General features: G+C 47.3%; 1 protein-coding gene across 2 annotated transcripts in view; it reads right to left on the reverse strand.

The window, feature by feature from the left end:
- The window catches only part of UBE2D2 (ubiquitin conjugating enzyme E2 D2), a 55,028-nt gene extending 33,876 nt beyond the window's left edge, over nt 1–21,152 (reverse strand). The window contains exon 1 of one of the 2 annotated variants that reach the window (XM_062189045.1): nt 20,709–21,145. In XM_062189045.1, the coding sequence (XP_062045029.1) occupies nt 20,709–20,732 (24 nt within the window). In that variant the 5' untranslated portion in view covers nt 20,733–21,145. Of the gene's footprint in view, nt 1–20,708 lie in introns of both variants that reach the window. The other variant, XM_062189046.1, reaches the window with a different exon arrangement.
- Between the last annotated feature and the right edge of the window lie 1,211 nt (nt 21,153–22,363).

Here is a 22,363-nt window from a genome sequence, read left to right on the forward strand (position 1 = left end):
GTTCATTCCCCAAATGGCCATAATGGCCAGGGCTGGGCCAGGCTGAATCCAGGAGTTTCATCTAGGATTCCCCCACATGGGTACAGGGATCCAAGTACTTGGGCCATCTTCTGCTGCCTTCCCAGGCACATTAGCAGAGATCTAGATGGGAGGTGGAGTTGCTAGGACTCGAACTGGCACCCATACAGGATGCCAACGCTGCAGACAGCAGCTTAACCTGCTACTCCTTAGTGCCAGCCCCAGGATGGTAACTCAAAATAAACAAAAAACAAACAAAAAATAAGAAGTGTTGGCAAGAATGTATTGAAAAGTGGGATCCTTGTGCACTGCTGGTGTAAATGAAAAAAAAATGGTACAGTCACTATGGAAACCAGTATTGCAGCTCCTCAAAAGTTACAGATAGGGACAGGTGTTTTGCACAGTGGTTAAGATGCTACTTGGGGGCTGGCGCCGTGGCTTAACAGGCTAATCCTCCACCTTGCGGCGCCGGCACACCGGGTTCTAGTCCCGGTCGGGGCACCGGATTCTGTCCCGGTTGCCCCTCTTCCAGGCCAGCTCTCTGCTGTGGCCAGGGAGTGCAGTGGAGGATGGCCCAAGTCCTTGGGCCCTGCACCCCATGAGAGACCAGGAGAAGCACCTGGCTCCTGCCATCGGATCAGCGCGGTGCGCCGGCCGCAGCGCGCCTACCGCGGCGGCCATTGGAGGGTGAACCAACGGCAAAAAGGAAGACCTTTCTCTCTGTCTCTCTCTCACTGTCCACTCTGCCTGTCAAAAGTAAAAAAAATAAAATAAAAATTTAAAAAAAAAAAAAAAGATGCTACTTGGGATTCCCACATCCCATACTGAATGCCTGAGTTAGAGTTCCAGCTCTGATCCCTATTCTAGCTTCCTGCTAATGGGCACTCTGAGAGGCAGCAGGTGATGGTTCAAGCAGCTGGGTCCTTGCCACCCACATGGAAGACCTGGATTGAGTTCCTGGCTCCTGGCCCAGCCCCAGCTGTTGCAGGTATTTGAGGAGTGAACCAACAGAGAGTTCTCTATCTCTGTCTATCCCCCTCTGTCATTCAAATAATTAAAAATAAAATAAAGATTTGCTTATATGTAGAATGACTACATGATCTAGCAATCACACTTCTGGGTATATAAACAAAAGAACTGAAAGCAGAATCTCAAAAACAGATATATTCATAGCAGTTATTACTCACAATAGCTAAACTACAAAAGCAACCCAAGCATCCATCAACAGACAGAAATGGAAAAGCAAGATGGGCTATACACAAGAAATTTAATAGTATACAGCCTTTAAAAGAAAGGAAATTCTAAAAATCAATTGCATGAACCTTGAGGAAATAATGATAAGTGAAATAAGCCAGTCACAAAAATATCAAGTGATTTCCATTTGAGATTCCTATATAAGTCAAAAGATAGACATTGAAAGTAAAATAATCATTGCACGTGGCAGGGGTGGGATGCAGGCTATAGAATTTCAGTTTTGGGGCCAATGCTGTGGTGCAGCGGTTTAAAGCCCCAGCCTGCAGCACTGGCATCCCATATGGGCGCCGGTTCAAGTCCCATATGCTGCACTTCCCATCCAGCTCTCTGCTAATATGCCTGGGAAAGCAGTGGAGAATGGCCCAAGTCTTTGGGCCCCTGCACCCATATGGGAGACCTGGAAGAGGCTGCTGGCTTCTGGCTTCAGATCGGCTCAGCTCTGGATATTGCCATCAAATCATTTGGGGAGTGAACCAGCAGATCAAAGACATTCCTCTCTCTGTCTCTACTTCTCTTTAAAATAAAATAAATCTTTAAAAAAATAATTTTATTTTAAAATATGAGAAGTGTTCTACATATGGGTGATAGTAATAGTTGCATAACAGTAAGAAAGCACTGATTACCGCTGAACTGAGTTCTTAAAAATGGTTAAGATGGCAAATTCTGTTACATGTACTTTAGCACAATAAAAACAAATCAGAAAAAAAAATTGTATCTAAGACTCGAAAAATTTAAACTATAGGGACCATCGGCATCCCATATGGGCACCAGTTTGTGTTCCAGTTGTTCCTCTTCCAATCCAGCTCTCTGCTAATTGCCTACGAAAGCAGAAGAAGATGCCCAAGTGCTTTGGCCCCTGCACCTGCGTGGGAGACCGGAAGAAGCTCCTGGCTTCAGTTGGCTCAGCTCTGGCCATTACGGCCACCTGGGAAGGGAACCAGCAGATGGAAGATCTCTCTCTCTCTCTCCCTCTGTTTCTAACTCTGCCTCTCAAATAAATAAGAAAATCTTTAGATAAATAAATATTTAAACTATAAAACTCTTAGGGAAAAAATAGGTTCCAAACTCTGTTAGGTAATGGCTTCTTAGATATGACACCAAAAGCACAAAAACAGAAGAAAAACGAAGTAAACTAAACACCAAAATTTAAGATTTCTGGGCCTGGTGTTGTGCACAGCAAGTTAAACTACTGCTTGGGACACCATCACCCCACATGAGTACCATCTTGAGTCCTGGTTGCTTTACTTAGAACCAAGAGCCCTGCTATTGTGCCTGGGGAAGCAGCAGAGAATGGCCAGGGTGCTTGGGCCCCTGACACTCATACTGGGGAGACACAGATCAAACTCCTGGCTCCTGGTTTCCACCTGGGCCAACCCATGGCCATTGCACCCATTTTGGGAAGGAAGTCTCCTCCAACACCTAGTCACCTTAACTATGCCTTTCAAATAAATAAATAAGACTCAAAAATTTTAATTTCCTCATATCCATGAAGAAAGTGAAGAGGCAACCTATAGAATGGGAGAAAAATGTTGCAAACACAGCAGAACCCCTTATCTGCAGGGAATCCATTCCAAGACCCCTGGTAGATGCCGGAAATAATGAAGAATACTGAACCCTATATATACTTTTTTCCCCTATGTATACATACGTATGGTGAAGTTTAATTTATAAATTACGATTTATAACAATATATTTTTTTTTGACAGGCAGAGTGGACAGTGAGAGAGACAGAGAGAAAGGTCTTCCTTTTCCGTTAGTTCACCCCCTAATGGCTGTTGTGGCCGGCACAACGCACTGATCCGAAGCCAGGAGCCAGGTGCCACTCCTGGTCTCCCATGCGGGTGCAGGGCCCAAGTACTTGGGCCATCCTCCACTGCACTCCCGGGCCACAGCAGAGAGCTGGACAGGAAGAGGAGTAACCGGGACAGAATACGGCACCCCGACCGGGACTAGAACCCAGTGTGCAGGTGCCGCAAGGATTAGCCTATTGAGCCGCGGCGCCGGCCTGTAACAATAATTTTTAAAATAATAATTTATAATAAGAAATTAATACCAACAATTATAAATAGTTTGTGATAAAAAGTTATGTGAAGGTAGACTCTTTCACAGTATTTTATTTCACTACACTCACCCTTCTGGTGATATGATACAATGCCTACAATGATGAGCTGCAGTGAGATGAATGAGCTGAACACAAGCACTGCTGCATCATGACAGTTTTAATAGACACCAGCTAAGTAACTAATCTAACTGAGAGGTGGCATGTAAAGCATGGATGCCCTTAAACAAAGTAACAATTCACATCTCAGGTGGACAGAGCAGGACACAGATTCATCAAGCAATTTCATTCAATTCAGAACAGTACACACAATTTAAAACTTAAATGTTTTTATCTGGAATTTTCAATTTAATATCTTCAACCACAGTTAACCATGGTTAACTGAAACCAAACAAAGCGGAACTGTGCATAATGGAGGACTACTGTAATATATCTGATAATGGTTTAGTACCCAGACTACAAAAACAACTCTCACAGCTCAATAATAAAAAGAAAACCCAATCTAAAAATGGGTAAGAATTGGAATTAATATTTCTCCAAAGATTATATAAATGGTCAAAAACCACATGAAAAGATGTTCAACATCATCAGTCATCCACTAGGAAAGCTATAATCAAAATAATAAAGGGGCCAGCATTGTGGTGCAGTGGGTTAAGCGGTTGCTTGGGATGGTGGCATTCTGTATCAGATCTTAAGTCCCAGCCTTTCTGCTTCCAATCCAGCTCCCTGCTAATGAGGCTGGGGAACCAGCAGATGGTCCAAGTACTTGGGCCCCTCCAACCCACAGGGAAGACCCAGATGGAGTTCCTGGCTCCTGCCTTCAGCCTGGACTAGCTTCAAGTGCCATGGCTATTTGGGGACTGAAACAGCAGATGGAAGATCTCTTTCTCTCTCTTTCCCCCTCTCTGTCACTAGGCCTCTCTAATGAATAACAACAACAAAAAAAAAGAAAAAACTTTTTAAAAATAAACAAATAAATCTTTTAAAAAAGAAAATAAGACCAATGGTGTTGAAATGGAAAAACTGGAAATCTCATGTGCTGCTAGTCTCTGAGTCTCAGACAGTCTGGCAGTTTCATAAAAAGCTAAACACAGAAATTCCACTCCTAAGCTTCTATTAGAGGAAACATAAAAACATGTTCATACAAAACCAATGTTCAAGGGCAGCATCATTCTTAGTAGCTATAAAGTGGAATCAACTCAACTGATACATGCAAAAAGAAAATGTGGTATATCCATACAATGGAGTATTATTCAGCCATGAAAATAAATGAAATACTGATACATGCTACAACATTAATGAACCATGAAAACATTGCTAAATGAAAGAAGCCAGACACAAAAAGCCAAACATTGTATAATTCCATTTACATGAAAATTTCAAAGTATACAAATCTATACAGACAGCGAGAGGGGCAAGGAAGTCCAACAGGCAATATAAAGTTCATTAAAAAGGAGAACATGGGGACAGGCATCTAGCCCAGTGGTTAAAACACCCATTAAAATGGCCACATGCAATACCAGAGTATCTCAGTTAATACCTAGTACCAGTTACTGACTCCAGTTTCAAGGTAATGCAGATCCTGGGAGCAGCAGTGATGGCTCATCTAACTGGTTTACTGTCACTCAGATGGGAAAGCTGAATTGAGTTACTGGTACCTGGCTTCATCTCAAACCAGTCTCAGCTGCTGCAGGCATTTGGGGAGTGAAGCTAGTAGATGCGTGAGTGTTTTCTCTCTCTCCCAAATAAAAATTTTTTTAAAAGGGAGAAGAGAAAACAGAGTTAATGAAACCACAAACAAAATGACAGTGATTCAGGGCCAGCGCTGTGGCATAGTAAGCTAAGCCCACGCGTGCAGTGCTCTGTCTACCTTTCAAAAATTTTTTCGGCCGGCGCCGTGGCTCAACAGGCTAATCCTCCGCCTTGCGGCGCCGGCACACCGGGTTCTAGTCCCGGTCGGAGCACCGATCCTGTCCCGGTTGCCCCTCTTCCAGGCCAGCTCTCTGCTGTGGCCAGGGAGTGCAGTGGAGGATGGCCAAGTGCTTGGGCCCTGCACCCCATGGGAGACCAGGAGAAGCACCTGGCTCCTGCCATCGGAACAGCGCGGTGCGCCAGCCGCAGCGCGCTACCGCGGCGGCCATTGGAGGGTGAACCAACGGCAAAAGGAAGACCTTTCTCTCTGTCTCTCTCTCACTGTCCACTCTGCCTGTCAAAAGAAAAAAAAATTTTTCAATATTTTTAAATTTTCAAACATTTTTAAGGATTTATTTATCATTTCTTTGAAAGGTAGAGTTACGGGGCTGGCACTGTGGCAACGCCAGTAAAGCCACCGCCTGCAGTGCTGGCATCACACAGGGCCACCAGTTCGAGTCCTGGCTTCTCCACTTCTGATCCAGCTCTCAGCTATGGCCTGGGAAAGCAGTATAAGATGGCTCAAGTCCTTGGGCCCCCACACCTGCGTGGGAGATCCAGAAGAAGCTACTGGCTCCTGGCTTCTGATCGGCCCAGCTCTAGCCATTGCGGCCATTTGGGGAGTGAACCTGCAGATGGAAGACCTCTCTTTCTGTCTCTAACTCTGTCTCTCAGGTAAATAAATCTTTTTTAAAAAGTGACAGATGATGGGGCCAACACTGTGACATAGTAGACTAAACCTCCAACTGCAGTGCTGGCATTCCATATAGATGCCGGTTTGACTCCCAGCTGTTCCTCTTTTTATATATATATATATATATATATATATATTTTTTTTTTTTTTTTGACAGGCAGAGTTAGTGAGAGACAGAGAGAAAGGTCTTCCTTTTCCGTTGGTTCACCTCCCAAATGGCTGCTCCGGCCGGCGCGCTGCGCCGATCCGAAGCCAGGTGCTTCTTCTTTTGATCCAGCTCTCTGCTATGACCTGGGAAAGCAGGTAGAAGATGGCCTGAGTGATTGGGCCCCTGCACTCACATGGGAAACCCAGATGATACTCCTGGGCCTCTGGATTCGGCCTGGCCCAGCCCCAGTCATTGAAGCTATTTGAAGAGTGAACCAGCGAATGGAAGACCTTTTTTTTTTTATTTTTTTTATTTGCTTCATTTTTTATATTTTTATTTTGACATGTAGAGTTACAGACAGTGACAGAGACAGAAAGGTCTCCCTTCTGTTGGTTCACACCCCAAATGGCCGCCACAGCCAGCAATGTGCCGATCCAAAGCCAGCAGCTTCTTCCAGGTCTCCCATGTGGGTGCAGGGACCCAAGCACTTAGACCATCCTCCACTGCCATCCTGGGCCACAGCAGAGAGCTGAACCAGAAGAGGAGCAACCAGGACTAGAACCCAGCGCCCATTTGGGATGCACCGCAGGTGGAGGATTAACCAAGTGAGTCATGGCGCCGGCCCCAATGGAAGACCTTTCTATCTCTCCACCCTCTCTCCGACTCTACCTCTCAAATAAATCATCTTAAAAAAAAGTGATATGTGATTCAATAAAATTCCTCAAAACCTCAGAATATTAAATTTTTTGGGGGCCGGCACTGTGGCATAACGGGTAAAGCACCACCTGCATTGTTGGTATCCCATATGGGCACTGGTTCAAGTCCTGGCTGCTCCACTTCCGATCCAGCTCTCTGCTATGGCCTGGGAAAGCAGTAGAAGATGGCCCAAGTGCTTGGGCCCCTGCATCCACGTGGGAGACCTGGACAAAGCTCCTGGTTTCAGATTGGCACAGCTCCGGCCGTTGCAGCCAATTGGGGAGTGAACCAGCAGATGGAAGACCTCTCTAGGCCAGCGCTGTGGCTTAACAGGCTAATCCTCCGCCTTGCGGCGCCGGCACACCGGGTTCTAGTCCCGGTCGGGGTGCCGGATTCTATCCCGGTTGCCCCTCTTCCAGGCCAGCTCTCTGCTGTGGCCCGGGAAGGCAGTGGAGGATGGCCCAGGTCCTTGGGCCCTGCACCTGCATGGGAGACCAGGAGAAGCACCTGGCTCCTGGCTTCAGATCAACGCGATGCGCCGGCTATAGTGCGCCGGCCGCAGCGGCCATTGGAGGGTGAACCAACGGCAAAAAGGAAGACCTTCCTCTCTGTCTCTCTCTCTCACCATCCACTCTGCCTGTCAAAAAAAAAAAAAAGAGAGAGAGAGAGAAGACCTCTCTCTCTGCCGCTCCTCTCTCTGTGTAACTCTTTCAAATATATAAATAAAAATTTTTTTTTTTGACAGGCAGAGTTAGAGAGAGAGAGAGAGAAAGGTCTTCCTTTTCCGTTGGTTCACCCCCCAAATGGCCACTAAAAAATTAAATAAATATAGAAAAAGACTATTGGGTATGATTGACAAAACTCCAGTGGAGTCTGAGGATCAGCTAGCCTCAAGGTATGAACATAAATCTCCTAATTTTGGTGGCTGTAATATCATTATGTATAAAAATATACTTGCTTCTAAGAAATCTTGAAGTATTTTGGATTGGAACCAGCTTTGTGAGATGGTGAGTAAGGCTGCCTCCTGCAACACCAGCATCCCACATGGGTGCTGGTCTGAGTCCCTGCTGTTTCACTTCCCATCCAGGAAAACAGTAGAAGACCCAAGTGCCTGGGCACATGCACCCATGTGGGAGACCCAGAAGAGGCATCTCTGGCTCAAGTCTTAGTCACTGGGTCATTTGAGAGTGTACCACTGGATGGAAGACCTCTTTCTGTCTCTCTTTCTCCCTCCCTAACTTTGCCTTTAAAATAAATAAATATTTTTAAAAGATTTATTTATTTATTTGAAAGTCAGAGTTACACAGAGAGAGAAGGAGAGGCAGATAGAGAGAGGTCTTCCATCCGCTGGTTCACTCCCTAGATGGCCGCAATGGCCAGAGCTGCGCTGATCCAAACCCAGGAGACAGGAACCTCCTGCAGGTCTCCCACGAGAGTGAATGGGCCCAAGGACTTGGGCCATCTTGTACTGCTCTCCTAGGCCATAGCAGGGAGCTGGATTGGAAACAGAGCAGCTGGGACACGAACTGGTGCCCATGTGGGATGCCAGCACAGCAGGCTGCAGCTTTACCCACTACGCCATATCGCCAGCCCCTAAATAATTTAAAAAACAAAACAAAAAAAAAAGTATTTTGGGTCAATGAGGCATCGAATTGGCAGCCTCCTCTGAAACAAAGAGGGGCAGATGTTTGCTTCAGAAATTAAATTGTTGGGGTGGTGCAGGTTAATCCTCTACCTGCGGCGCCGGCATGCCATATGGGCGCTGGTTCTAGTCACAGCTGCTCCTCTTCCAATCCAGCTCTCTGCTATGGCCTGGAAAAGTAGTAGAAAATGGCCCAAGTCCCTACTACCTGCACCCATGTGGGAGTCCCGGAAGAAGCTCCTGGCTCCTGGATTCAGATCGGCGCAGCTCTGGCCGTTGCAGCCATTTGGGGAATAAACAAGCAGATAGAAGACCTTTCTCTCTGTCTCCCTCTCACTGTCTGTAACTCTCTCAAATAAATAAATAAAATCTTAAAAAAAAAACAAAACAGAAATTAAGTTGTTACTGGATGCCAGCCTACCATAGCTATTTATTTATTTTTGACAGGCAGGAGAGACAGAGACAGAGAGAAAGGTCTTCCTTTTTCCGTTGGTTCACCCCCCAAGTGGCTGCTACGGCTGGTGCGCTGCGGCTGGCACACCGCGCTGATCTGAAGGCAGGAGCCAGGTGCTTCCTCATGGTCTCCAATGGGGTGCAGGGCCCAAGCACTTGAACCATCCTCCACTGCACTCCTGGGCCACAGCAGAGCTGGACAGGAAGAGGAGCAACCGGGACAGAATCCGGCACCCCGACTGGGACTAGAACCTGGTGTGCCGGCGCCAGCCTACCATATCATAGGTTCAAGTCCTAGCTACTCTGCTTCCAATCCATCTTCCTGCTGATGTGCCTGGGAAACAGCAGATGATCCTAGTACTTGGTCCCCACCACCCCTGGTTCCTGGCATCAGCCTGTTCAGCCCCAGCTGTTCCACGCATTTGAAGAGTGAAGAGCTAAAGGAAGATTTCTGTCACCCTGCCTTTCAAATAAGTAACTGTAACAACAAAAAATATTCTCAATATACTCCATAAGTGTCAAGCATCTTTATTCCTAATCTTCACAGGCTTGCTGGATATATGACATAATCTCCACTCCACAGCAAGGAAGCTGAGGCTCAAGAAAATTAGTGGAGTGCCTAAGGCCATAGTTAAAAAATGAGTTAGTAAGTACAACACTTGATGCTGACATTACTGAATGTTGCTGGCAAACACTAAATATCTACTGTGCACCAGGTACTGTGAATACAAATAAAATAAAACAAAGGCTTTTAACAGGAGAGCTCAGCTCAGTCTGGAGGGAATAATACTAATCAATCACATCTACAATGGTGGGCGCTGTGGTGTAGTGGGTAAGCCCGCCGCTTGTGGTACCAGTATCCCATATGGGTACCATTTCCAGTCCTGGCTGCTCTACTTCTGATACAGCTCCCTGCCAATGTGCCTGGGAAAGCAGCATAAGATGGCCCAATTACTTGGGCCCCTGTACTCACGTGGGAGACCTCCAGGCTTTGGATCAGCTCAGCCCCAGCAGTTGCAGCCATTTGGGGAGTGAACCAGGGGATGGAAGCTCTTTCTCTCTATCTCTACAGTGGAACTTCAACTGTTTATATTCTTGAGGCAAGCTTCCCAGAAGTTCTTCCTGCTGGGTCTTCAAGTACGAATAAAGAATTGAAGAGGAGGGGCCAGACACCCCATATCAGATAGCCAATCTGGGTCCTAGCTGCTCTGCTTCAGATTAGGCTCTCTGCTAACATGCCTAGGAAGGCAACAGAAGATGGCCCAACTACTTGGGCCCCTGCCACCCATGTGGGAGACCTGGATGGAGTTCCTGGTTCCTGGCTTCAGCCTGGCCAATGCAGCCATCTGGGGAGTGAACCAGTGGATTTAAGATTTCTTTCGGCTGGCGTCATGGCTCAACAGGCTAATCCTCCGCCTTGCAGTGCCAGCACACGGGGTTCTAGTCCCGGTCGGGGCGCCGGATTCTGTCCTGGTTGCCCCTCTTCCAGGCCAGCTCTCTGCTGTGGCCTGGGAGTGCAGTGGAGGATGGCCCAAGTGCTTGGGCCCTGCACCCCATGGAAGACCAGGAGAAGCACCTGGCTCCTGCCTTCGGATCAGCACGGTGCGCCGGCCGCAGCGGCCATTGGAAGGTGAACCAACAGCAAAGGATGACCTTTCTCTCTGTCTCTCTCTCACTGTCCACTCTGCCTGTCAAAAAAAATTAAAAAAAAAAAAATTTCTTTCTCTGTCTCTCCCTTTCCATCATTCTGCTTTTCAAATAAATTAAAAAAAAAAAAATTTTAGGAGTAGGTAAGGGGTGGGGTGAGAAGACCTTTTCTATATAAGGAAAACTACTTGGGGCTGGCGCTGTGGTTCAGCCGGTTAATGCCCTGGCCTGAAGCGCTGGCATCCCATATGGGTGCTGGTTCTAGTCCCGGCTGCTCCTCTTTGATCCAGCTCTCTGCTATGGCCTAGGAAAGCAGTAGAAGATGGCCCAAGGACAGGGCCCCTGCACCCACGGGGGAGACCCAGAGGAAGCTCCTGGCTCCTGGCTTCAGATCGGCGCAGCTCTGGCCGTTGTGGCATTGCGACCAGTTGGGGAGTGAACCATCAGATGGAGGACCTCGCTCTCTCTCTCTCTGCCTCTCCTCTCTATGTAACTCTGACTTTCAAATAAAAAATCTTTAAAAAAAAAAAAAAACTACTTAAAAAACAAAAGAAAATGACTTGAGAAAGATCAGATAGAACTGCTTCAATTACAGCACCATTTTCCATGAGATACTAATATGCATTATAGTAATTAATGAGGCTATATTTTTGTTCAAAATTTTATTTTCAATTAACATGAGTAAAGCAGACTTAATTTTTTTTAGAATATTGGATGATCTATCTACAGTGAACAATTGTCAGCAATGGCCTGACAATACCACAAAATATGCAGTCTATATATTTTTTTCTACATTGTTTGGAAAAAAAAAATCTCCATTTTATACTCCAAGGAAAATAACAATTATATTTAATGCAGCACCTGAAAATGATTTTTACTATGTAAGGAAAATACTGTTCTTAAAAAGTATATGCTACTCTTGTAACAAAATAAAAAGTGCTTCCTTTTTATACTGTTTTTAATAATTTTTTATGATATTTGGTTAAATATTTTAATTAATCTGAGATAATTTATGCTAACACTGTTAAAAGTGTGCATTATTTCACAAATTTTTGTTTGTATTCCATCAATCATACTAGCCTAAAGTATCCTAATAAAGTTGAGAAACACTAGATATGAGGGAGGAAAAGAAAGCAACTTGCCAGAAGCTAAGGGAAATGAGTGACAACCATGATGACTATTAAAAACTAAGGCATCTACTGAATTTGGCAATTTAGTAATCATTGGTGACCTTACTGAACAGCTTCATAACAACAAATAAACTATTCTTTCAAGAACATTGGCACTGAAATATCAGAGATGGAAGGGATAAAGAAAAGGAAGGAAGCAGCTCTAGTCAGGGAGGGAATGGATAGTTTAGAATTTTCTTCTGCTGGACCGGCATTGTGGTGTAGTGGGTGAAGCTGCCGCCTGCAGTGCCAGCATCCCATATGGGCACCAGTTCAAGACCTGGCTGTTCCACTTCCAATCCAGCTCCCTGCTATGGCCTGGGAAAGCAGCAGAATTGGCCCCTGTACCTGTGTGGGAGACCAGGAAGAAGCTCCTGGCTTTGGCCTGACCCAGCCCTGGCTGTCTCAGCCATTTGGGGAGTGAAACAGCAGATGGAAGATTTCTCTCTGTCTCTGCCTCTCTGTAACTCTGCCTTTCAAATAAATAAATCTTTAAAAAAATTTTTTTTTCATCTTGTGCTTTTTTTTTAGGATGAAGGGAAATCCTATATAGGTTTGGGTGCTGCAGGGAGAAAAGACTGGAGCTATGAAAACAGGGACAGTTACTAGAGAGCAAGGACCTGGAATTAAGATTAGGATGGAAAGCAATCATTTAGCAAAGACAAAAGAAGAGCTTCTCCAGAGACAAAAGGGGAAAACAGATGGTAAATCTGCAGAGGTACTGGTTCTATGGTCAAGAATACCAGCATCTGAATCCTGGCTCGTCCTACCATAACCATACAATCCTGGACAAGTTTGTTTACTGCTTCAAGTCATCATTTTCACACATAAACTGGAATTTTCAGAATTCTCATAGAACTGCTGAAGACTCAGTAATTCCTGACATAGTAAGGATTCTAAAAATGGTGGCTGAAATTTGTTGGGTTTTTTTAATGACTGAAAGGAAATTCAAAAGAATTCACGTGTAAGAATCTTGTTTTCTCTTACAATAGGGACTGTGGTTATCTCCTGAGATAGATAAAACCAGTGTTTATGAAGCGCCGGCATCCCATATGGGCGCCGGTTTGAGACCCAGCCGCTCCACTTCCAATCCAGCTCTCTGCTATGGCCTGGGAAAGCCGTGGAATATGGCCCAAGTCCTTGGGCCCCTGCACCTATGTGGGAGACCCGGAAGAAGCTCCTAGTTTCGGATCGGTGCAGCTCCGGCCATTGTGGCCATCTGGGGAGTGAACCAGCGGATGGAAGACCTCTCTCTCTCTCTCTCTCTCTCTCTCTCTCTTTGCCTCTCCTTACTCTGTGTACCTCTGACTTTCAAATAAATAAATAAATCTTAAAAAAAAAAAAAAAAAGATAGGACAGGGACTAGAACTGTGGCGCAGTAGGTTAATCCTCCACTTGTGGCACCAGTAGTACCCGATATGGGCACCAGTTCTAGTCCTGATTGCTCCTCTTCTGATCCGCCTCTCTGCTATGGCCTGGGATAGTAGAAGATCCCCCAAGGGCTTAGGCCCCTACATTCTGGGAAACCCAGAAGCTATTGGATCCTAGCTTCAGATCAGTCCAGCTCTGGCCGTTGTGGCCATTTGGGGAGTGAACTAGCGGATGGAGGACCTTTCTCTCCATCTCTCCTTCTCATTGTCTGTAACTCTACCTTTCAAATAAATAAAATCTTTGGGAAATAAAAAGGTAGGACAATGGTTCATAATTTTTACAGAGATTTAAAAAAACAATTTGACAAAACAAATATGAGAGACAGCAGAACATACAAATTTGCATAATATTAAAGGAGTTTAAGAACATCTCAACAATGATATGAAGGGAAGTTGAGCAAAGTCTTCAGGTTCCAGTACATACTGAAGATATCCAACTTTTTGAACAAAAGAAGAAAGGGTTTACCCCCTGGCTTTACATACCTAACAGCTATGAAAGGGTAGTATTTGACTTACTAGAAAAGACACTGAACACAGTCAGGAAATTCAGATTCCTAATCCAGCCCTAGGTTTACTAAGTAAGTCACATGGTCTTCTCAGGCAGAAACTGAGATGTGTTACAGTGCTAACATTTAATGATTCTATGACTTGAAATCTCACTTAACTCTGTAGACAGACGACCAAATAGTACTTTATTCCCCCATGTTATAGTTTCGTATTTTGAAGGTTAGCCTAGGAACCTAACCATTAAAACTTCTTTTTTCTATAGAGAAAACAAGTGTGCTCCTGCATTTCCAAGATGAGGCAGCAGAGGTTCCTGGCAGCATCAGGCATGAGTCAAGTATTCCTAGCCTCGGAACTGCCTAGATATTTTAGCAGCCATGTCTCTGTGGACTACAATATTCGGAATTGGACCTTGTCAGAAACTCCTCCTTAAGGGTCAGCAGTACAGTATATCACACTGAGAGACAAAAATAGAGCCATAAAAAGTTCCTCAACTCCATGAACTTTTATAAAGCGCAGAATCCTTTACTAATGGAATAATAAAAAAAACCTCAAGAAAAAGAGAAACTTGTCCTCCATAAGAAAGTAGGTTTACTTTTTTTTTTTTTTTTTTAATTTTTTTTTTTTTTTTGACAGGCAGAGTGGACAGTGAGAGAGAGACAGAGAGAAAGGTCTTCCTTTTGCCGTTGGTTCACCCTCCAATGGCCGCCGCGGTAGCGCGCTGCGGCCGGCGCACCGCGCTGTTCCGATGGCAGGAGCCAGGTGCTTCTCCTGGTCTCCCATGGGGTGCAGGACCCAAGGACTTGGGCCATCCTCCACTGCACTCCCTAGCCACAGCAGAGAGCTGGCCTGGAAGAGGGGCAACCGGGACAGGATCGGTGCCCCGACCGGGACTAGAACCCGGTGTGCCGGCGCCGCAAGGTGGAGGATTAGCCTGTTGAGCCACGGCGCCGGCCAGTAGGTTTACTTTCTAAAATAAGTATGATTTATGGGCTGGTGCCGTGGCTCAACAGGCTAATCCTCCGCCTTGCGGCGCCGGCACACCGGGTTCTAGTCCCAGTCCGGGCACCGGATTCTGTCCCGGTTGCCCCTCTTCCAGGCCAGCTCTCTGCTGTGGCCAGGGAGTGCAGTGGAGGATGGCCCAAGTGCTTGGGCCCTGCACCCCATGGGAGACCAGGAGAAGCACCTGGCTCCTGCCTAAGGATCAGTGCGGTGTGCTGGCCGCAGCGGCCATTGGAGGGTGAACCAACAGCAAAGGAAGACCTTTCTCTCTGTCTCTCTCTCTCACTGTCCACTCTGCCTGTCAAAAATAAAAAAATTTTTAAAAAAATAAAATAAGTATGATTTAAATAATCATCTTCAATCAACCATGCATTACGTTAAATTCCCAGTACTCCACAGGATTATTTGCTAACTTATGTCATCATTCTGATAGGAATTCACTCAATTGTTACCTCAACATTAATGAAATATGATACCATATCTCTAGTAAACATTGTTTAACTATTATTTATTTATTTGAGAGGGACAGTTACAGAGAAGGGGAGAGACAGAGAGGTCTTCCATGTGCTGGTGCACTCCCCAAATGGCCACAACAGCCAGAGCTGGGCAAATCAAAAGCCAGAAACCAAGAACTTCTTCAAGTTTTCCACATGGGTGCAGGGGCCAAAGCACTTGGGCCATCCTCCATTAGTTTCCCAGGCCATAAGAAGAGAGCTGGATCAGAAGTGGAGCAGTCAGGACATGAACCAGTGCCCATATGGGATGCTGGCCCCACCAGTTGAGGCCAATATTGCTTTTTAAATATTTATTTTATTTATTTAAAAGGCAGAGTTAGAGAGGAGAGAGACAGAAAGGAAGAGAGAGACCTTCCAACCAGCAATTCACTCCCCAAATGGCTGCAATGGCAAGGGCTGGGCCAGACCAAAGCCAGAGTTTCTTCTGGGTCTCCCACAGGGGCCCAGGTACTTGAGCCATCTTCTGCCGCTTTCCCAGGCACATTAGCAGAGAGCTGGATGTGAAGTGGAGCAGCTGAGTGTCACAGGCAGTGGCTTTACCCTATGTGACATCAGCCCCCACTAGTAAACATTCTTAAACAATCTTTAAAAATTTGGTCCTGATGGGGACAGCACTGTGGCGTAGCAGGTAAAGCTGCCACCTGCAGTGCCAACATCCCATACAGGTGCCAACTGTTTCACTTCTGATCCAGCTCTCTATTATGGCCTGGTAAAGCAGTGAAAGATGGCCCAAGTACGGGGGCCTCTGCACCCGCATGTGAAAATCCAGAGGAAGTTCCTGACTCCTGGCTTCCAATCAGCACAGCTCCAGCCACTGCGGCCAACTAGGGAGTAAACCAGTGGACAGAAGATTTCGATCTCTCTCTCTCTCTCTCTCTCTCTCTCTCTCTCTCCTTCCTTCTCTGTGTAACTCTTTGAAATAAAATAAATAAATTTTAAAAAAAAGATAAAATAGATCATAATGGGGGCCGGTGCCACAGTACAGTGGGTTAAAGGCCCATATGGGTGCCAGTTCGAGTTTCGATGACTCCATTTCCTATTCAGCTCCCTGCTAATGTGCCTGGGAAAGCAGTAGAAGATGGCCAAAGTCCATGGACCCCTGCACCCATGTGGGAGACCCAGAAGAGGCTCCTGGCTTCAGATCGGCTCAGCTCTAAACACTGCAGCCATTTGGGGAATGAATCAGTGGATGGAAGACCTCTCTGCCTATCTGTCTCTACTTCTCTTTGTAACTCTTTCAAATAAATAAAATAAATCTCAAAAAAAAAAAAAAAATCCTAATGAAAGGTAAGAAGTACACTTCTGGGGCCGGCAATATGGCAGGTAGGCAGAGGCCAGAGCTGCGCTGATTCGAAGCCAGGAGCCAGGAGCTTCCTCCGTGTCTCCCATGCAGGTGCAGGGGCCAAAGCTTCTGGGCCTTCTTCTACTGCTTTCCCAGGCCATAACAGAGAGCTGGATTGGATATGAAGCAGCTGGGACTCAAACCTGTATCCATATAGGATGCTGGCACTGCAGGCGGTGGCTTTACCTGCTTTTTAAAAGATTATTTATGGGAGCCGGCGCTGTGGTGTAGTAGGCTAAGCCTCTGCCTGCCTGCTGGTTCATGTCTTGGCTATTCTTCTTCAGATCCAGCTCTCTTGCTTATGGCCTGGGAAAGCAATGGAAGATGGCCCAAGTACCTGGGCCCTTGTACCTGAGTGGGAGACCTGGAAGAGGCTACTGGCTTTTGATCTGCCCAGCTCCAGCCATTGTGGCCATTTGGGGGGGTGAACTAGAAGATGGAAGAACTTTCTGTCTCTCCCTCTCTCTGTAACCCTGCCTCTCAAATAAATAAAATCTTTTAAAAAATGATTTATTTTGAAAGCATCGCAGACAGGGAGAGATAGAACAAGCACACTATTTTCCATCCACTGGTTTACTCTCCAGATGGCCACAATGGCCAACACTGGGCCAGGCTGAAGCCAGGAGCTTCAACTGGGTTTCCTACTTGGGTGGCAGGGGCCCAAATACTTGGGCTATCTTCTGTTGCTTTTAGTAGGTGCATTTAACAGGGAGCTGGATCAGAAGTAGAGCAGCCAGGACACAGAATCAGTACCCACATGGGAGGCAGGCATCAGGGTCGCAGATGGCTTTACCCGTTATGCCACAATGTTGACTCCCACTCCATAAAAATCTTTATCATGGAAATAGAAAAGATGACAGGATGATTCTGGCATTAGTTTGTTTTAAAGTTAGGATACCATTAAAATGTATACAACCCTATAACTGTTTTAAAAAAGAAGCTTTTAGTATCCTAATTTTAGCCTTTTAACCTTCATAAGAATACACAAATTAACCTTATATTTCAATATTCTGGCACTCTAAGAACACAAGAGAAGCTCCTGCATCTGAATAACAAAAGTTAAAAACAAAACAAAAAAAACAGGAAACAAGCCAAAAAAGTCTCTGATCAGCCAAAGAGACCACACAGTTCACAGAATACATGAAGCCCTTTTCACAGAGCCTACTGGATCTTATTTTAGTCACAATTTTAATAAGCTCCGTGATCTGGTTTCTTAGCCCACAACAGATGAGAAGCAGCCAACTGGAAAAGGGGGTGGTGCTGCTAGAGGCAGGCGCTCAGAACATCAAAATCAAAGCTGAAGAACTATAAAGTCAGCAGAAAACCTCAAAACTAACAGACTAGGGCCATTTGGTGAAGAGACAAACCATCCCAGAGGATCCTAACCCCGTCCCAGACTGCATTGTATGTTCAGTATCACCCTCTTTGGTATACTCCGCTGATCAGAGATCAGATGACTTTAAAACATGTATCAAAATGAAGTCCACCAAAACCTTTTTCCAAAAAAAGACATGGCATTTAAAAGACTGCCAAATGCACAGACATACGTAGCTCCGTCAAGAAACAAGGGAAGTGAACCAGTGAGTGGAAGATCTGTCTTTCCCTTTCACTCCACCTTTCTCCTAAAGACACCAACATGTCAAATGTGATTTTTCTTTGAAAAATTTTATTAGAGCCTAGAAGTAGCAGTTCATTACATCTAAAGCTGAAAGGGTACTTAGTAAAATTTTTCAGAGAAAGATAATCAGGAAAGCCAACTGACCAAGGTAATTTTATAAGCCAAGCAAGTCTTCTAGGGATTCCAATGTAGCTACATTACTAGGACTTGAGGGTAAAATAGGACTGGTTCTACCTATACCTGGTATATCTGCCAATCAACTTAAAAATAGTATCATACAAAAAGTTTGAAAACAATTAAGTCCACTTTGCTTTCAGAATCTTTTTGACTGGTACAGCAAAAATAAATTTCATTTCTCTAATTCTTGATAGTCTTAGAGAAGGTGTCAAACTTTGAAGATGGCTCTAGATTATAAACCAGGGGGAAAAAAAGAGGTTAATGTTAAGATTTGAAAGTTCAAATTATCATTTTCAAACTTGTTTTTACTAAAAAAAAAACTTTAAGGGTGTATTTTAGAAAAAAAACAATTCTAGAAAATAGTAACTCAAAAGAAATCTTATTAGTGGGTACAACTATTACTAGATTAAAATATGTATTGTGAATCAAAGTGCTATTTTCTTCTCCAAAGCAGTTATCTATAACACAATATATCAATGTACAGATTAAATGCTACATTTCTGGATCTGTAAGGTACTACACACTGTACTCACAATCCTCTTTAGGTTTTAAAAATTTCTTCTACAGAAATAAAACCAAGTGTCAACTCAGGTTGATAACTTCCCCACTAAACTCTGTAAGAAGCTAGTAACTCCTAAAAGTCTTAAAATACTTATTCACGAACATTTCACTTGGGAGAATATTCCTCAGTGTGCTCCTGCTTTTAACTCCCAAGACCTTCCTTTAAGTTCAAGTTTCTTTTAACAAACACTTCATTCTATTACAAGATTTACTTTGTCTAAAGTCTGCTCTTTATCATTTGCTTTAAATTCAAAAATGTCGCTAATGATCTAATTTATAGAAAACAATGTTGGGCTGGCATTGTGTCATTAGTAGGTAAAGCCGCCACCTGCAGTGCCAGCATCCCATATGGGTGCCAGTTTGAGTCCTGGGGCTCCTCTTCCGATCCAGCTCTCTGCTATGGCCTGGGAACACAGTATAAGATGGCCTGAGTCTTTGGGACCCTGCACCCGTGTGGGAGATCCGGAAGAAGCTCCTGGCTCCTGGCTTGGGATTGGCGCAGCTCTGGCCGTTGCAGCCATTTGGGGAGCGAACCAAGAGATGGAAGACCTCTCTCTCTCTCTCTGCCTCTCCTTCTCTCTGTGTAACTCTTTCAAATAAGTAAATAAATATTTTTAAAAATGTAATTTCACAATAAAAATCTCCAATCTTTAATGAAATGAAGATCAATGCCTGAACTGAGGTGTTTAAATCATCAACCTGCATTCTTAGTTTAAGGCAAGACGAAAACTGGTTCTCTCCCTTTTGCATGCTCATCACCACCACCATTCAGGACGCAGGATCCCAGCACCTACTTCTCCCTAAGCAGCTGCAGGTTAATATAGCCAATCTGAATAGCCAAGTGGAACATCCAAAGAAATGTCAGTGGTGCCTCCTTACTTCTAAGAAAAAACAAAAACACAATAGTAAGCTGCACTGACAGCTTCCAATATCGGTTGAAGGCTATGTTTCCAGCCAAGGATCAGGAAAATCTCCTTCCAGATAACGAAATTAATAACCATTCCTTTTAAGGAGCAAAGTCCTTTATAACAGAAAACATAGTAAAACTCCTCCTAAAAAGGATTTCCTAAAAGTATCGCCTAATTTCAACCTCAAAGGCCATTTTGCAAAGAGACTACGGAAAGCAATCTTTCTGAAATTTCTCCTGTGGTTGCCTATGTTCAGATTTCTGAAATGACTGGTTGCTACCCTTGCAGGGTAACCGTTTATCTAGTAGATCCAATTCTGCAAAACTCAAGCGCTAGTGGCCGACTACATATGGGAATCTCAAAGCAATAAACCGCCTTCTGCTTTTACTTCCCTCCTTCCTCATCAGGATCAGCTTTTTCCTTCCTAACTTTGTGCTCTCTCAGTTTCTGGACAAGCAGGATGGCCCAAGCATGCAACCGCCCAAGAGGTAAGTGAACTCAAGAACTACTTGAGGGTCGGGCAAAAAGGCTTCCTCCAGGAGCCCCAAGCTCCGGGGCTTCTGCGAAGGGAACTGGGGCAGGTGGGGTGCGGAGTGGGCAGAGCCCGGGCGCTCCCGGGAAGCCCAACGCCCAGCCCCCCCACCCCCGGCCTGGCCGGACAATGGCCCGCGACTCAGCAGTACCAGGCTGGACGGAGGCCCTGGGACTCAACACCTCGCGGGCCGGGAAAGGCGGCCGGGGAGGCGCGCTGAGGGGGCGAGGGCACCTCCGACCTCAGCGCAGGCTGCGCGCCGGGGCCTCCACGGGCGCCATCACTGGGAGTGGGGTGTGCAGGCCGCCCCGCGGGGCCGGCGCCGGCAGCCGACCGGGATCCAGAGACCACAAGCCCGGCGCAGGCGACGGCGGGAAGTGCAGGCCGCAGGCTGCTCTGCCGGCCCGGCCCGACCCCGGGTGGCTTACCTTGTGGATTCTCTTCAGAGCCATGGTGGGAGGCGGGCGGCGGCGGCCCCCCGGGCAGGGGCGGGGGCGGGGGAGGGACGGGGAAGGGACGAGGGGGCCTGAGGCCGCCTCGGGATCGCGGGTCGGCAGAAGAGGACGGGGAGGTGGGGGACGCGGGTCCGACGGGACAGGCTGAGGGCCGGGGCCCACTCAGCGCCTGGGCCTGCCGCAGCGGTCACCGCATCACCCGGCGGCGGCCCCTTTATGCGCTGCCGCCCCAGCCGCCGGCGCCGCCGCCCCAGCCGCCGCCGTAGCTGCCTCTTCCTCCCAGGCTCAGCACCGCCTCCTCGGCCGCCACGGATCCCTCCGCCGGGGAGCAAGCGCCCAAGCCCCGGGCTCGGCGGGCGCCCCTCGGTCGAACAGCCGGAGGGACTGCCGGCCTTCCTGCGGGCTGCAGGTGGACGGAGGGACGCGCGGGCGGGCGGGCGGGCGGCGCCGCTGGGGTGGGGCCGCCGAGCGCGGGGTGGGCCCAGGCCGAGGGGCAGGCCGGGAGGCGCGGGGATTGGCGGGCCCGGGCAGGGAGGGCCGGGCCGCGCCGGCGGCGGAGGGATACGTGCCGCCCCTGTGCGGTTCGTACGCGCCGTCGCTGTCGCCGCCACGGCCGCCGAGGGGATGACGCTGCGAAGCGCTGGGAGGAGATCTCGCGAGAGGCGCGGCGCGGCGCGGGTTCTGGATGCTCCCGCGCGGCGCCCCTTAGGTCCCTTGCGTGTCGGACCCCTCAGCGCGTGTAGTTGAAGCTCGATAAACACGTGAAAGCAGAAGCTTTGTAGGTCGCTCGGCCGTTCCCGCGTTAGTCCCGGGAGGGGCCACTTGGGCCGGTTGCAAAGGCCCCGCATGGCGGAAGGGACTTGTCCAAGGTCAAACAGCTCCTCGGCGGCGGCACTCGGACCCCTCTGAGGTCTTGGGGTCTGCGCGGGCCGCTTGGCCGCAGCTTTGTGGCGGCAGTCGGCACCGCCGGGCTCGGGGGTGTCCGCCACGAGGGCCCGGGCGGGAGAGGGCATGTCAGCGTTCGGGGAGGTGCTTGGTGCAGCTGCCTCCAACACGCAGCTAGATCCCGCGTCCGGCGCCCGCGACCAGGCAGACGGGGAACGTGGGACGTGGCTTCCGGAGCTGGAAGCAGAGAGCTCACTCAGCACCTTGTCTGCTGAGCCCCCCGCCAGGGCCTGGGCCAGGCAGTGTTTGTGATCTAGCTGGGATCAGCGGGAGGTAGCCAGGACTGTTTTGCTGGGAGAAAATGCCCACATTCCCCCGCAGGATTTGTGATTCAAATGCTGCCTCCTTTACATCTGAAAGAGACCTTGCGCAGCACTGATTCTAACTCCTGACATTAGAGAGTAAACACTGGGGCCCCGCTGCGCCCCGCGGTGCAGGAGTGGGAGCCGCCTGGCTTGTCCCCGCGGCCCGTGAAGAAGAACCGCTATGCGGCTGTCCGGAGTGCGTATGTGTGAGTTTCCGGCCGAAGAGGAACATTGTACACCCCGGATCTTTTCTTGCTAAGAAATCAGAGAGGTACAAAATAACCACTGGGCGGGTTTTTAAGAATGTTTTCAACGGCCACGTGCCTGGGCCCCTGCCACCCGCATGGGAGACCTGGAAGAACCCGCTTGGCTTTCGGC

The sequence above is a fragment of the Lepus europaeus genome, chromosome 4 (genome assembly GCF_033115175.1).
Source record: "Lepus europaeus isolate LE1 chromosome 4, mLepTim1.pri, whole genome shotgun sequence".
In the NCBI taxonomy this organism is placed as follows: Eukaryota; Metazoa; Chordata; class Mammalia; order Lagomorpha; family Leporidae; genus Lepus; species Lepus europaeus.